At 37.2% G+C, this 15,872-nt stretch overlaps 1 protein-coding gene across 3 annotated transcripts in view; it reads left to right on the top strand.

Annotated features, from left to right (window-relative positions):
- Nucleotides 1-15,872, top strand: part of SMAD2 (SMAD family member 2) — a 90,485-nt gene that overhangs the window by 24,069 nt on the left and 50,544 nt on the right. For all 3 annotated transcript variants that reach the window (XM_088833437.1, XM_055417315.2, XM_055417314.2), the window contains exon 2: nucleotides 7,207-7,495. In XM_088833437.1, coding sequence (XP_088689563.1) covers nucleotides 7,260-7,495 — 236 coding nt within the window. In that variant the 5' untranslated portion in view covers nucleotides 7,207-7,259. The remainder of the gene's footprint in view (nucleotides 1-7,206; nucleotides 7,496-15,872) is intronic.

Raw genomic sequence — 15,872 nt, 5'->3', positions numbered from 1 at the left:
TCCTCCAAAATCATTCATTTTTCAAGATTGGTTTTACTGTTCCAGATCTCCTGTTTCCATGGGAATTTTAGCATCAGCATATCAATTTCTTTTTAAAAAAATCCTGCTGAAATTTCAACAGGGCTTGCATTTATATGTCAAACTGGGAAGGATAGACATTTAAAAAATATTGAGTCTTCCTGTCTGTAAACATGGTCTCTATTCATTTCAGTCTTCTTTCTTTTACCTTAGCAGTATTTTGCATTTCTTAGTATAAAGGTCCTGAGTATCTTTATTTAGATGGACCTGTAGGTTTTTTGTGGTTGCAGTTGTGTATTGTATTTCTTTAAATTTCCTTTTCCATTTGTTCTTTGCTTGTATGTAGAGATGCAGTTAGTTTTATTTGTTGACCTTAGATCATAAAACCTTACTGGTTCACTTACTGATTTTACCAGTGTTTTTATAGATTTTTATGCAGTTTCCAATAGACAGTCATATCACCAGAGAATATACTTCTTTCTTTCCGGTCTTTATGTGTTTTACTTCTTTCTTGCCTTATTGCAGTGGCTGGAACATCCAGTGCATTATTGAATAGAAATGGTGACAGTGGGCATCCTTGTCTTATCCTCAGTCATAAGGGAAAGGGACTTAATGTTTCATCATTAGATATGTTGCCAGCTGTAGTTTTTCATAGTTATCCTTTTCCAGAATGAAGAACTTCTTGCTCGTCTCTGTTTCTGATTCTCTTAAAAGTGTTTAATCATGGATAGATATTAAATTGCCTCTGGTGGCTCAGTGGTAAAGAACCAGCCTGCCATTGCGGGAGATTCAGGTTCGATCCCTGAATCAGAAAGATTGCTGAGAAGGAAATGGCAACCCACTCCAGTATTCTCTTCTGGGAAATCCCATGGATAGAGGAGCCTGGTGGGCTATAGTCCATGGATTCACAAAAGGGTCACACATGACTTAGTCACTAAACAACAATAAATGTTAAATTAGCATTGTCATCTGCTTTTCTTTTCCTGCATCAGTTAAGAGAACCCTAAGGATTTTTCTTGTATACGGTAAACGAGGTGCTTGATTTTTTTTTTTTTTTTAACTGGTAAACCAGTTTTGCTCCTTGGTTTAAACCTCACTTGGTGATGATGTATTACATTTTCTATATATGGTACTGGGGATGATTTGCTAATATTTTGTTAAGGATTTTTCCTTCTAGTAGTCGCAGACCTTTGCTTTGTATTAGTGCAGAATTTGGCCAAAGGCAATTGCTTGCTTCTCGACCATTTTCAGATTGTTGTATTGTTCGATCACTAAGTCCTGTCTGGCTTTTGCAACCCTGTAGACTGCAGCATGCAAGGTTTCCCTGTCCTTTACTATCTCCTTGAGTTTGCTCAAGCTCATATCCATGGAGTCAGTGATGTTGTCTAACCATCTCATCCTCTGCCACCCTCTTCTCCTGCCCTCAGTCTTTGCCAGCATCAGGGTCTTTTCCAGTGACTCTGTTCTTCACGTCACATGGTCAGAGTATTGGAGCTTTAGCTTTAGCATTAGTCCTTTCAGTGAATATTTAGGGTTGATTTCCTTTAGGAATGACAGGTTTGATCTCTTTGGAGTCCAAAGGACTCTCAAGAGTCTTCTGCAGCACTACAATTCAACAGCATCAGTTCTTTTGCCGCTCAGCCTTCTTTATGGTTGAACTCTCACATCTATACATGACTGCTGGAAAAACCATCGCTTTGACTATCCAGATCTTTGTCGGCACAGTGATGTCTCTGCTTTTTAATATGCTGTCTAGGTTTGTCATAGCTTTCCTTCCAAGGATCAAGTGTCTTAATTTCATGGCTGCAGTCACCATCTGCAGTGATTTTGGAGCAAAGAAAATTGCCACTGTTTCCACTTTTTCCCCATTTATTCGTCATGAAGTGATGAAACCAGTTCCCATGATCTTAGTTTTCTGAATGTTGAGTTTTAAGCCAACTTTTTCACTCTCTTCTTTAACTTTCATCAAGAGGCTCTTTAGTTCCTCTTCACTTTATGCCATTAGAGTGGTATCATCCACATATCTAAGGTTGTTGGTATTTCTCCCGGCAGTCTTGATTCCAGCTTGTGATTCATCCAGCCCAGCATTTCACATGGTGTACTCTGTATAGAATTTAAATAGGCAGGGTGACAATAGACAGCCTTGTCAAACTCCTTTTTGAATTTTGAACCAGTCTGTTGTTCCTTGTCCAGTTCTGACCATTGTTTCTTGACGTGTATTTAAGTTTCTCAGGAGACAGGTACGGTGGTCTGGTATTCTCATCTCTTTAAGAATTTTCCACAGTTTGTTGTGATCCACACAATCAAAGGCTTTAGTGTCAATGAAGCGGAAGTAGATGTTTTCCTGAAATTTCCTTGATTTCTCTATGATCCAGTGTATGTTGGCAATTTGATCTCTGGCTTCTCTGCCTTTTCTAAATCCAGCTTGTACATCAGGAAGTTCTCGGTTCACATACTGTTGAAGCCTAGCCTTGAAGGATTTTGAGCATAACCTTGCTAGCATGTGAAATGAGCACAATTGTATGGTAGTGTGAACATTGTTTGACATTGCTTTGCTTTGGGATTGGAATGAAAACTGACCTTTTCCAGTCCTGTGGCCACTGCTGAGTTTTCCAAATTTGCTGACATATTGAGTGCAGCACTCTAACAGCATCATCTTTTAAGATTTTAAATAGCTCAACTGGAATTCCATCACTTCCACTAGCTTTGTAGTAATGCTTCCTAAGGCCCAATGATTTCACCCTCCAGGATGTCTGGCTCTAGGTGAGTGACTATAGCATCATTTGGGTATGAGCTGCATCAAATCCCTTATGATTATACAGTGGAGGTGACAAATAGATATAAGGGATTAGATCTGGTAGACAGTGACTGAAGAACTACAGTGTTATGAAGGTTCGTAACATTGTACAGAAGTGGTGACCAAAACCATTCCAAAGGAGAAGAACTGCAAGAAGGCAAAGTGGTTGTCTGAAGTTGTTTGGTCGCTCAGTTGTGTCCGACTCTGCAACCCCATGGACTGCAGCACGCCTGGCTTCCCTGTTCTTCACCATTTCCCAGAGCTTGCTCAGACTCACATCCATTGAGTTGGTGATGCCATCCAACCATCTCATCCTCTGTCATCCCCTTCTCCTCCTGCCTTTGGTCTTTCCCAGAATCTCAGGGTCTTTTCTAATGAGTTGTCTCTTTGCATCAGCTGGCCCAGAGTATTGGAGCTTCGTCTTCAGCATCAGTCCTTCAGTGAATATTCAGGGTTGATTTCCTTTAGGATTGATTGGTTTGATCTCCTTACTGTCCAGGTAACTCTCAGGAGTCTTCTCCAGCATCACAGTTCAAAAGTATCAATTCTTTGGTGTTCAGCGGCCTTTATGGTCCTACTGTCACATCCATACATGACTACTGGAAAAACCATAACTTTGACTATCCAGACCTTTGTCAATAAAGTGATGTCTCTGCTTTTTAATACACTGTCTAGGTTTGTCATAGCTTTTCTCCCAAGGAGCAAGTGTCTTAATTTCATGGCTGCAGTCACCATATGCAGTGATTTTGGATCCCAAGAAAATGAAGTCTGTCACTGTTTCCATTGTTTTCCAATCTATTTGCCATGAAATGATGTCTGAGGAGGCTTTCTAAATAGCTTAGGAAAGAAGAGAAGCAAAAGGCAAGGGAGAAAGGGAAGGATATACTAATTGAATGCAGAGTTCCAGAGAATAGTAAGGAGAGATAAGAAAGCCTTCTTAAGTGAACCATGCAAAGAAATACAGGAAAGCAGTAGAATGGGAAGCACTAGAGATCTCTTAAAATTGGAGATATCAAGGGAACATTTCATGCAAGGATGGGCATGATAAAGGATAGAAATTGTAAGGACCTAGCAGAAGCAGAAGAGATGGCAAGGATACACAGAAAAACTATATTTAAAAAGTCTTAACGACCTGGATAACCACGATGGTGTGGTCACTCATCTAGAGCCAGGCATGCTGAGTGTGAAGTCAAGTAGGTCTTAGGAAGCGTTTTCAGATAGCTTTTCTTTGTACTCATTCCTCAGCATCAGGGCACGTTTGTCTGCTGCTGCTGGTGGCGCTATTTCCTGCCTTCCTCTAGGAGTAGACCGTAGGGCTGTTAAGGTGAACAGCTTGTCATGTGGCAGGTGCACAAGTAGGTTTTGCTCCCCCACCCTCCCAGGTCGAGTTCTGCTCCTCCCTCTGAGGCAGGGGATCTTCCCTTGGGCCTGGGATGTGGGAGGCTTTCCTGCATTTCCTCTCCTGGCCAAAGGCTTTGTTTCATGTGAGATGGCCACAAAATGGGGAGGAGCTCTCCATTATCCTTACTTTTATCTTTAATATTCAGCAACCCACTCCAGTGTTCTTGCCTGGAGAATCCCAGGGACCGGGGAGCCTGGTGGGCTTCCGTCTATGGGGTCACACAGAGTCGGACACGACTGAAGTGACTTAGCAGCAGCAGCAGGCTGAAATATTCAGCAGATTGACTTTTAGCTGCTTCCTTTGCATCTGTGGGTTGATGTCTGGTATCATTTTTGCAGTGTTCTTGGCCATTATATCTTCTTATGCTTTTTCTGCCCCATTCATCTCCTGGGACCCCAGTCATACTCCACTTAACCCCAAGTTCACATTTGATGTTGGATGTTCTGGGATTTCTTTCCACACTTTTTTTTTCTCTTCGTGTTTAAATCTGAGCACTTTAATTTGGCCTGTCTTCAAATTCACTGCTTATTTTTGTCTGTTTCTAAATCCATCTAAAGAGATCTTTAATTTCTGATACTGTATTTTTCATTTCTCACATTTCCCTGTGATCTTTTTTTATAGCTTCAGTGTCTGTGTTGAAAATCTCTGTTTCGTTATTCATGCTGTCTATCTCTTCCATCAGTTTTCATCATAGTTAAAAGTATGTCTGATAATCTCCAAATCTCGGCCCTCTGATCTGATCATATTAATACTGTCCTCTTTTAACTATGGTTTGCTACTCTCTCTCATAATTTTTGAGTGAATGCTGAATGTTTGTGTAAAATCAATGCAATGGCCCATCATTTCTTGTGAGGCTAAGTGATAAGATGTGTGTGTAGTTGACCTAGTTCTCTGCTTGTTTGCAACTTTAGCTTGATTAGCTCAAGTGTTTTGAGAGTAGGGTTAAGACTTCACATTCTACAATATTTGTTGTCTTATTGTAACTTTAGTTCTGTCCCTATGCTTTGTATCTGAGCCATCAGCTTTCTGAACTGTGGGTGATTTCTCTGCTTTTCTCTGGGTTCTTGTGATTCTAGAGTGCTGCCCCAGGCTCTTGTATCTTCCAGTGCTTTCTTTCAGCAATCCTTTCCTACCCTAGCCTTGGTAGTTCAGTTTACAGAGTATCTCCATAGAAGTTATTGTGTCAGCTCTCCTGTCCCGCCTCAGCCTAGGCAGCTCAATGTCTGGAGTCTCTTGGATTAATTTCTCTTACCTCTCCTCTGCAGGGCATTTGAGGAAGACCTTTGGCTTCTTGGGTTATCTCAGCTTTCCAGTCTTGTCCTCTACCCTTTGGCACATTTTGGCCAACACTTGGTGCAGGTCTGTGGGATTGAGTGGTTGAGTAGTGCAGACTTGTTCTGTGGAATCCTTGGAATCCTAATATATCTAATATATATTATATATTAATATATCTAATATCCAATATATATCTGATATACCTGATATCTAATATATCTAATATATTTTTCAGCTTACGTGTTGCTGTTAAAATGTTTTAAAATTTAGGTTGATTTCTGCTTATTCTCACTGGTGGGATTGTTCCTCCATAGCCGCTCCACCAGGAAAGAGACCATCTGTGGGTTCCTTTTTCTATCAAGACTCAACACTTTTTGGACTTTAGTTCCACTCAGGTTACTTTGCATCTTAAACTTCCTGATGGGTTTAGAAAAACCATGATTTTATATCTTTTCTGTCTTGTTTTGATTGTTAGGGTGAAAGTGATGATCTGTTGTGATCTTTTACATCCTAATTAGAAGTGGAACTCCTTTATGGAATACTTTCTGGTGTATAATCTAGCATACCTGATAAAGTTTGTTATTTCACTTTGCTGTAGTTGGATTTTCTACTGAATTTCTCAGAGCTAGATTTCAAAATATTTTCCATTCTTCTCAAATCTGAACTCTCCAGTTCTGTCCTCAAGTGGCAAATTATCTTATCTCTTACTTTGAGATTAAAGCCATTGACATTAGATTGTAATTGAGGGGCTTGTGGAGAGTGTGGGAAGAATTTGCAGTAGCTGCTTAGAAAACTGGGCAGATGAGAAACTAACATAGTTAGCTGTAGGGAAAAGAGTTGTACAAAAAGGAGCACATGATTATATAGTAGTTTACTACTGTGTCATCAGGCACAAAACTACAGTTGGGCGATAGTTATTTTTAAAGTTGGAGGAAAGCAAGTGGCTGTGGTGTAAATCCTGATTTTCCTGTAGAAAAGTCAATGAGTATATCTAAACTTGATATTTCAAGGGCTATCATTACTGAGGTATAAATAGCAAGAATAAATTTAAAAGATTTTAAGGAATTTGTACCTTGGTGTAAGAAGAGGGGCTGTATTTGACTTTATTCCCTGTACATGTTGTTACTTAGAAAAGTCTTCTCAGGGGATGGTAAAAGTGAACCAAGTCTTTTCTTCACAGACTCTACTTTTATTTCTTCCTTCTTTACTTCACACTTGATGCCTTTTCCTTTGTTATAACTTTAGATTTTCCTTTATGATACTTAGCTATGAAAGTTTAAAACTTTGGGGTTGTTGGGCTTGTAAATTAAAAAGTATCTTTTGTTAACATGTTTTGAGAATAGATTGAAATGCCAAAAAGTGAGGAAAACTTCCTTTTGCTGAAATATTTTATTGATGCTATTAAAAGTTAAAAATCAAGTAGTATGGGTAATGAGAAACTTGTCCAGTGTTGATAAAGAGACTTTACTTGCAAAAGTATTATATTTATCCACTTATAACATTGTTCTGTTTTTAGAATAATTTGTTTTTTTCACAGTTCATTTAAATTAGTAAAGATATTTTCAACGGTGAAAAAGATAACTTTTGAACGTCTGTTGTGGAAGTAATAATTTGAATTTCTGTTTCACCTTGTAATTGGCTTTTGGTACTGTGCTGAAACTAACGGTTGATTGTAAAGTTAGCCTCTAAACTATTCTTTCGGTGTCTCTTCTAGGTTAGATTAAGGAGGATATTTTCTTAGAGTGGACCACTGCTTTTGGTAAGAACATGTCGTCCATCTTGCCATTCACTCCACCGGTTGTGAAGAGACTGTTGGGATGGAAGAAGTCAGCTGGTGGATCTGGAGGAGCGGGTGGAGGAGAGCAGAATGGACAGGAAGAAAAGTGGTGTGAGAAAGCAGTTAAAAGTTTGGTGAAGAAGCTGAAGAAAACAGGACGATTAGATGAGCTTGAGAAAGCCATCACCACTCAGAATTGTAATACTAAATGTGTTACCATACCAAGGTAAGTGTTGTTAGATAAGAAATTTGAGGGCCTCACTGTTGAAAGTTGCTTAAAGGAATCTAAGGGAACGTTACTGAAATTTTTTTACTTTCAAGTCAGTAGTGATTATTAAAATAAGATAGCTATTCTTAACCCATCACATTAATTTTGTTTGACTCATTAAGACTTGCAAACCATTTTGTTTAACAGCGAGAAGGTTTAATCAAGCAAAAGAAAATACTTAGATTGTATTTTTATCTTCACTGTCTTCATTTACCTTCATTGCCTAAATGCTTCATTGTATGCTTTTGTAATTTCTGTGATCGAATTTGAATAAAGAGTCAAAGATTTTCTGTCACTAACGCAGTAGTGACTGACCGTTTTCTCCTCCTTTGGTCAAAACTTCAGTAAGGAGTTAACAGAGACAGCTCACATTGTGATGAATTTTGTATAGTTTTTATTTGAGTACAGCATTACTTCTAACAAAGAACTGTATGTAAGACAACTTCCTGTGTGTCATAGTTGGTCAGAACCTGTCTTGAAGACCTGCCTCTTGTATTAGAAGGATGTGTTAACCTAAGAGGTTGAAGTTTTATTAGTGTAGGTTTAATCATTTTCAGAGTAGTACCACTCTCAGAAACAGTTTTTTTTAAAATAAAGTAGCAAGTGGTTTTTATTTGTACTGCTATAATTGTGCGCATTATAGAGTTTGAGGGAGTGTCAGTTTATTGCATTTTCTAAAATGATTGTTTGCAGTGTCATACACATAGGCTAGCATATGGCATGTGAAACCATTCTACTTGACATGTTTCTAATGAGTTTTGGGAAGTACACTGTGGATGCTTGTTGATAATAGAGCCTAGTAACACCAGCCTATCTACTTGCAAATACTAATAGAATGTTTCCTGCATTGTTTGGTAGATTAATTATCCATTTCTTTTACCTTGCTTGTTTCATGTATTTTTTAAGTAAGAGTCACTTTTCCTGGTTTATTCTTTAGTTTTAGAAATGTTTATAGATGCCTGGCATTTCAGTTCAGTAAACAGTTGTTAATATCAACATATAGTCTTTTCTGTTGAGTTGCTTCCTAGTAAGGGAGGTAAACTTGAAAAAATAAGAGAGATAGTTTTATAACATACAGTAGGCATCCTGAAAGATGTATGCTCAGGGAGTTGTGTCCAAAGTGGGGAGCCTTTCCTGTTCTGCAGCTTGTGAAGTTTCCTGAAGAAAGATTGGTGGCCGAGTTGGATGGATGTCAAGGAGGAATTTAGTTAGGAGAAGCTTGATTCACCCAGAGTGGCGTGGTAGTGTGGACACTGTGGCGGTGGGGAGGGCTGCTGACTGGGGTCCTGGGAGTGTAGGGGAGGAGACGGGAGATGGCAGGCCTCAGAGGCTGCGTGGTCGTGAGGAAGCACTGCATCCCGTGCTGGGGGTTCACACTGAACCCGAGTGTGGTTGGGTGAGGGGGAGACATCAGAGAGTCTCAGGTGAAGATGTGGGAAAAGGGCTGTGAGACTGCCAAGAGTCGGGGTGGGGGGCTGGTTAGTATGTTTGCTCCTCGTCCCAGGGAGCGGTGCGGTCCAGGAAGACACGGGGCCCTGGTTCTGCACGGCTTCACTTAAGGCTCTGCTGCCAGTGAAGTGTTGATGGAGCGGAGCTGCGAGGAGAGTCGTGCAGTCCTGTCTCTTTAGGAGATTCAGTAGGTAGCAGCCTGTTTATTAAAATGTATAGACTTTGTATTTAAACTATGGAAGTCCCCTTAGATTTCTTTTTCTTCTTGTCCATTTTTCATTTTACACTCTAGTTTTAGAGATTTTTTTTTTTTTTTTTTTTTACATTCTAGGGCTTTTTCTTCATTTAAAGATTTCTTTTCCCCAACACTTTCACCCAGTTAATAAAAGTGAAGTGTTGTTTGTCCACTGTCTTGTTTTCCACTCTTTAATAAAAGTTCCTTGAAGCTTAGACACGTGCTTGTCTAATTTGGTATGTTTTTTTTTTTTAATATTGCAAGAAATGTAGATTTAATATTGGCTGTTGTCTTTCGAAAAATTTAAGTTTGTTGTACTATTTGGAGCCATATATTTTTTGAAGTTTGCTTTCTTGTTAATAGTTGAAAATTGTATCAGATTATTAGTCATTTCTTAACTACTAAATATCCTTAAACATTTGGTCAGCTTGTCGTGGTGTTGACTGTAAAACAGGGAGAGTGAGTGCAGAAAGGGCCCATGGTGGAGGAATCCAAACCGCAGCTTAAGCAGAATTATTTAAAATGTAATGCAAAGTGGATTTACTGTAAGTCTGTTAGCTTAAAGTGGCAAGTGAGCTGTTAATGAAATACCTTTAGGTATTGATGTCTTGATGTTTTCATCATGTACTGATGAACATGAAGCATAAATTACTTTTTAAAATGGCAAATATTCTTAAATGGTCAGTCTCATTAACTCTTAACAGTTTCTTTCCCTCCACCTCCATCTGCTAGTGTTAGAGTGGGCCTAATTGTGGGTAGAAACATAGACCTGACTTTATGAGGGGGGACTCCCATCCCCCTCATATAATTAGCTCCGCCTTCATCACTTTGTCTCTGAAGAAAGGGATAGCTGTAGCTGCACATATGTCTCACTGCTTCCTTCCTACTGCTGTATGTGGTGACACAAAGTGACTCATGGGTAAAACTTAACCTAAGCTACAGTGCGCTGAATAGTATAAAGTTTCATGAAGCTTTTCCATCTCAAGACAACTCAGTCCGAAATCAGAATGTCAATTGATGTTTAGGTAACAAATCAGTCAAAAGAAGAAAAATTGGCTTTCAGTGCATATTATCCACAGAAAAACAAAATCCAAAGAGCACTAGAGATGGAGAGCTTGTAGAGTTAAAAATGAGAGGCTGTGAGGTCTGAATGCTAATTGGATAATGTTCGTTGTACCTAAATAAGCAGGAATGCAGAATTTTTTTTCGTAAACATAAATTATAAGGACTTTGCTAAGGTGGTACTTTGTGTTTGAATATGTATGACATTTTGATGGTTCATCCTAAAGAAACAGTGAGGAATAATGTCAAAGATTTCTGGTGTTCATTTCAGCATTGTTTTTAGTAACAAGAATTAGATAAATCCAATCATAACCCATAGTTTCCTAAACTATAAAGGAAACTTACATAACTCATTTTATACCAGAATTGAACGGTAAAGTAAAATTGAATAGCAAAAGTAAAGTTTATACAAATTTTACTTGTAAAAATAGATGCAAAAATTATAAATAAAAAAGCTCAAATTATAAAATCAAAGCCACCAAATCATGAGTAGGTCCGGTTTACTGCAGGAATGCTAGTATGATTCATCTGTAGGAGATCCGTTAATAGGAAACACTGCATATTCATATTTATGAAAGCTCTGATCTTAATGGATCTAGAAAGAGCTTTTTATAAAGTCCAGTGCTCATGTTAACAAATTAGGAATAGGAATTTTCTTAAGTTGATAAAGCATAAAAATGTTAACGCTTAATTTAGAAACTTCAGAAGAAATAATGCCAAATTGTTAATAGTGATTAGTTATGGATTACCTAAAAAGAGAAATGTCCTATAATTTTTCCCTAGTATTTATCTATGAAAGTATGTTTTACTTTTGTAGTTAGCACAATTAAATGTTTAAAAAGAACTTTTTTGGGGAATACTTAGACTATTCTTATATATATTTTTAAAACCTTTTAAATTAGGTCAACTTTCCTGTTACAGGGAAACAATATTTTCATTTTCTTAACATTCTAATATATGTGTTTATATTTTTTCCTTTAAAAAGTATGTTCCTTAAAAAGTTAAGGTAGTATGTGTTGTACATGAGTTCAGATTCGAACACAGATTATACAGCGGGACAGTTCCTCCTCCCCACCCCACCCCCATCACCACCCATCTCCTCGCCCGGTTGTTCTACTGCTGTATTAACGCTGTCACTGACATTTGGATTTTGTTTTCCATCTTCCAAAATTTAAATATCAGAGTAATTGAAGTAAACTTTATGCAGATTGCCAGCTTTTATTTTTAGTTTTATATTCCTACTCTTTTGCTTCTCTGGATAACCCAGGAAGAATTAAAGAAAAGTCTTTAAAAACCAAACTATAGTATCCTTCAATTCTTCTTAAATTAGTACTTTTTTATTTCAGAAGAAAATAAGAATGATTCTTTCTCCCTCATACATAGATGTGTGTGTGAAATAATATATATGGAGTACTATGACAGAAAGAACTCTGAATTTGAAGATTGATGACTTGTAAGCTTCCTCAGTACTGATGAATGTGAATCCTGAGGCATGTAACGGTATTTTGGACTATTTCTTCATCTGTGAAAGGGATCAGTACTATCTTGAGTTCTTTCACAGTACTCTTTTGGAGTCTTTTGAAGTACTGTAACCATTGGTTTATAAGCTATAAAGCATTATAGTCATGAATATGATTTATTTGAAATGTTCCCAGGTATGCCATGTCTTCATTTTCCTTCCAGGTTTTCTAAGAGAACTCAAATTATAATTGCCTATCTTTGCTTAGTAAACGCTTCTGCTAGATAACTGTCATGATTTAGTGTAACTATTATTTATAAAATCAATTAGTCAAAACAGTGAAACAGTGTATAAATGCAAACTAGAACTTTGAGACTATCAGCCTCAGCATCCAACTTGTCATTTTCTGTCTGTATGATCTGTGTATAAGTTGTGAAAGCACTTCTGATGAACTCTTCATTAGGTTCCTATGAAACACGTGAAAGCACTTCTGATGAACTCTTCATTAGGTTCCTATGAAACACAGTTTGAAAGACACATTGCTAAGACCCTTAACCTTTATCTGATGCCTACATTTACATTTTGATTTTTTCTGAGGTAGCGCATGCTGTAGGATCCTGGTATTCAAAGTCCTTTTGTCTGTATAATACATTCTTCCATGGGGCATTTTTATCATTTACCTGATCAGAGAAAACATACCTACCCTAGAATCTAGATTCCTTTATAAAATTACCGAATTATTACCCAGATTTATTATTATCTATTTTAAATTTAACACTCATTACAGTAAACATCATCCCCACTTTTCTTTTCCCATTCACATAATGTATTTGCTTTGAATAATTCACTTAACAGCCTAGAACCAACCTAGCTAAAATAATAAGCATTTAAAAAATTGTAGCCATGTTTATAGATGCTGCAAATGATGCTTTCCCCAAAAAGTCAATAACTTTTTCTTGTGTCAGGTAGAGAGGTTGCTCAGTGGCTGATCTGGGCTGAGGCTTGGTTGCCATTTTAATTTGTTTTAGTCTGCACTGTCACATATCTTTTATTTATTTATTTCTGTCCTTAGCCAGATAGAAAAGTATCATCATTTATTTATTTAACTTTTTATTTCATATTGGAATATAGCTGATTAACAGTGATAGTTTCGGGTGGACAGCATAGACATTCAGCCATATAGGACACGTTCCTTTTTCTGCAAATAAGATTCCCCTGGGATTTTGATTGAAATCCAGGCAGGTCTCTGTCACCCAGTATCAACTCTTCTTCCATAATTTGAGTTTGATGCTTGATCCTCCTGATGTATTTTTAAAATCAGGCAGACATCTTTGAGGGAGGAGAATCTTGTGATTGTCAGAAGTTGGGCCGTGTTTATTTTCTTCACTAGAGTTTCTTTTCCCAGACTGAACCTGGTTCTTAGCTTGTACCTGGAATGTACAAGTGACTCCAGGGAAGGAAATGGCACAGACAGTTTTCTGTTCAACAGAAAGGGTCTTCTCGCAGTCTTTGTTTGTTTGGATTGCATTGCTTTAATTGCTGCCTGTGCTCACTGTTGTCTTTGAATAAATATGTTTTTGATACCTTTTTCCCTCTAGTTTTTTGCAGTACACATTAGCTTATATCTTAACTGGAAGTAAAATTATAACAGCTAGTTAAAGTGAGACTCTTATGATATTTATTCAGAGACCCCCAGATCTGAGAACTGGTTGCAGGTAACCTACAATCAGAATTGAGGTGCTATACCATTCAAGCAGGAGTTGCAGGAACGACCAGCTGAGACAAGTATTGTTAGGTTTAACCTATCACTGACCTCCTCGCCATGATACAGAGTTCGTGAGAGGGATCCCATATGAAAACTTGGAGAGAGTAGGTTTTTGCTGTGGCATTTCCCTTCTCCTTTTATCCAGATTGAGGGGCATCAGGGAACTCCTAAGTTTGAATTGAGGTATGGGAGATAAATAGACTGGTACTTGACTGTCACCTGAAAAAGCCTAAAAAAAAAAGTAAGAGAGCAGCTGAGCTGCTCCTGTATCAGTGGAAGTTTCCCATGGGCCAGGTGGACTTTGCTAAGGTAGTTGAAGTAGACTTGTCTTGAAAAGATCAAGAGGCTCAACTTGGAGAGTGAAAGTGACCCAAGCCGAACAGCCAGAGAAACTCCTGCAGCAGGAACTAACTGCAGGAAAAAGGTAGCATTTGGGCTTCTGACCTTACAGGGCTCTTCCCTCCTCCTCTAAGATCCCTTCTTCTTGCTATTCCAGAAGCCACAGGGCCCTTAAAATAACAGCTGGAGAGTCCTGGAAGAGTTGAAGTTAGCAAAATTGAATGAGAGAATAAAAGTTTTGATTTAGATCAGAGTAGTAAAATATAAATTTTTTCAAAGAGTTTTTTGTTAATTATATATATTTATTTGTGTACTAGAATAGCCATGTGACCTTTTTGAGGTTTTATGCAGAAATGAGGAAAACAGTGTGAAGAGGAGCTTGTTTGAGGGTAATGATATGGGAACACTCAACAGCCTTTCAAAAAGCTGTCTGTATTCTCCTTTTGAAAACTTGGGAATCCAGATTTAGTGACAGTGGGGACAAGCAGACTGAATTGGGGAGAATGGAGGAATGTTACATACATCTACATGAAGTGCATAGCATTTTAACAAAATAATTTTTTTTCCTAAACAGAAAAAATCTGACTGTATACCTGCTAAATTATCCAATGATGCTTTTTTCCCAGGGATGATTTTATTACAACTAGAGTTTTCTTTTATTACCATCACTTTTTTCCCCGCCTTGAACTGTTCAATCTCTGTTCTCAGAATCCAGTATTTTAGCTTTGCTTTTGGGTTATTATAAACAATGTGAATTGGTTGTCTTGAGACTCCTATGAAACTTGAATAATGTTTAAATTAGAACTAAAGTATGTAAGATTCTTGATTATCTCCCTCATCCTAGATTTTTTCCTTTTATGAACCTTGCTTATGTTTATGGCTTTTGATGTATTAAGAAGGAGAAGACTGTAACTTGGTTTACCCCAAGTTTGCTAGGCCAGTGGGGGAGAGGAAGTTAAGGGAGGCTGTATTTTTATTAAGGATGATGTAAAAGTTCAGAGTTAGATAGTGAACAGAAATTTTATTACTGTAAGTAATTAACTTACAGTAATTTTCCCCATAATTTTTATGTGATTGCTTATATAATTTGCATTAACTATGTAAAACATTTTAACCTCTACATGTAAAATCTCGTTGTCAACTTCAATGTGCTATACAATTGTGAGTTAATTTTTATTTTGTAGGATGCTAATATTAAAATTGTCAAATTAAAGAATCATTTCTTTACAGCCAAATACAGCATCACAAAAATGTGTAATTAATAAGTTGAGTTTTTTTACAGAACTCTATTCTGTAGTGCAACTCTTATTTTAAGTTTTATGCATTTAATAGATTGAAATGACTGCGTGGTTATATTTTGTTAGGATTTCTTGTCTTTTAGGATACTATTTTTTTTAATTGTTAAAAACAGAATATGTATTAAAATAAATTTAAAGAATCCATCAGTTGTATTATTAAAATAAATGTCCCTGAGCCTATTTTGGTGCTGGCTTTTTTTTTAAGTAAAAGTTTCTGGGTTTTTTTTTTTTTTTTTGGAAGAACTTGAAATATTTTGAGCAACTATTTTTAGAATTGATATTTAAATCTTTTCACTGATAGGTTCTATTTTATTTGTATGGGGGATATTTTGCTTTTTTCCAAAAGTGTAGAAGCACCTAGCAAGATTTCAAAGTAGTATTTTCAAGATAACATTTAAAGAGAAAGATCAGTAACTTTTTCAATCATTACATGGTCCTTTCTTCTGCTTTCTTCTGCTTCTGTTCCAAACCAAGAAGAATAAAAGTATCCCTTTTATCTTATTGGTCTCTTTGGAAATTCTGTTGTCTCCTCCTGTTTTAATTTGGGAATGACTCTACTAATTTCATTGTCCAAAGAATATTTTTTTCCTGAGAAATTAACTTTCATTGTGACCTCTCTAGTTTTTATAGTTAAGCACATTCTATAATGCTTTACTTATCTAAAATGCTATACCAAAGTTATTGGTTTAATTTTATCTTGCCATGTTTTTATTTAACTATGTAAGAGG

This window comes from Moschus berezovskii, chromosome 28 (assembly GCF_049115385.1).
Source record: "Moschus berezovskii isolate FMDL1 chromosome 28, NW_MosBer_1.0, whole genome shotgun sequence".
Classification (NCBI taxonomy): Eukaryota; Metazoa; Chordata; class Mammalia; order Artiodactyla; family Moschidae; genus Moschus; species Moschus berezovskii.
This window is presented reverse-complemented; position numbering and strand designations above follow the sequence as displayed.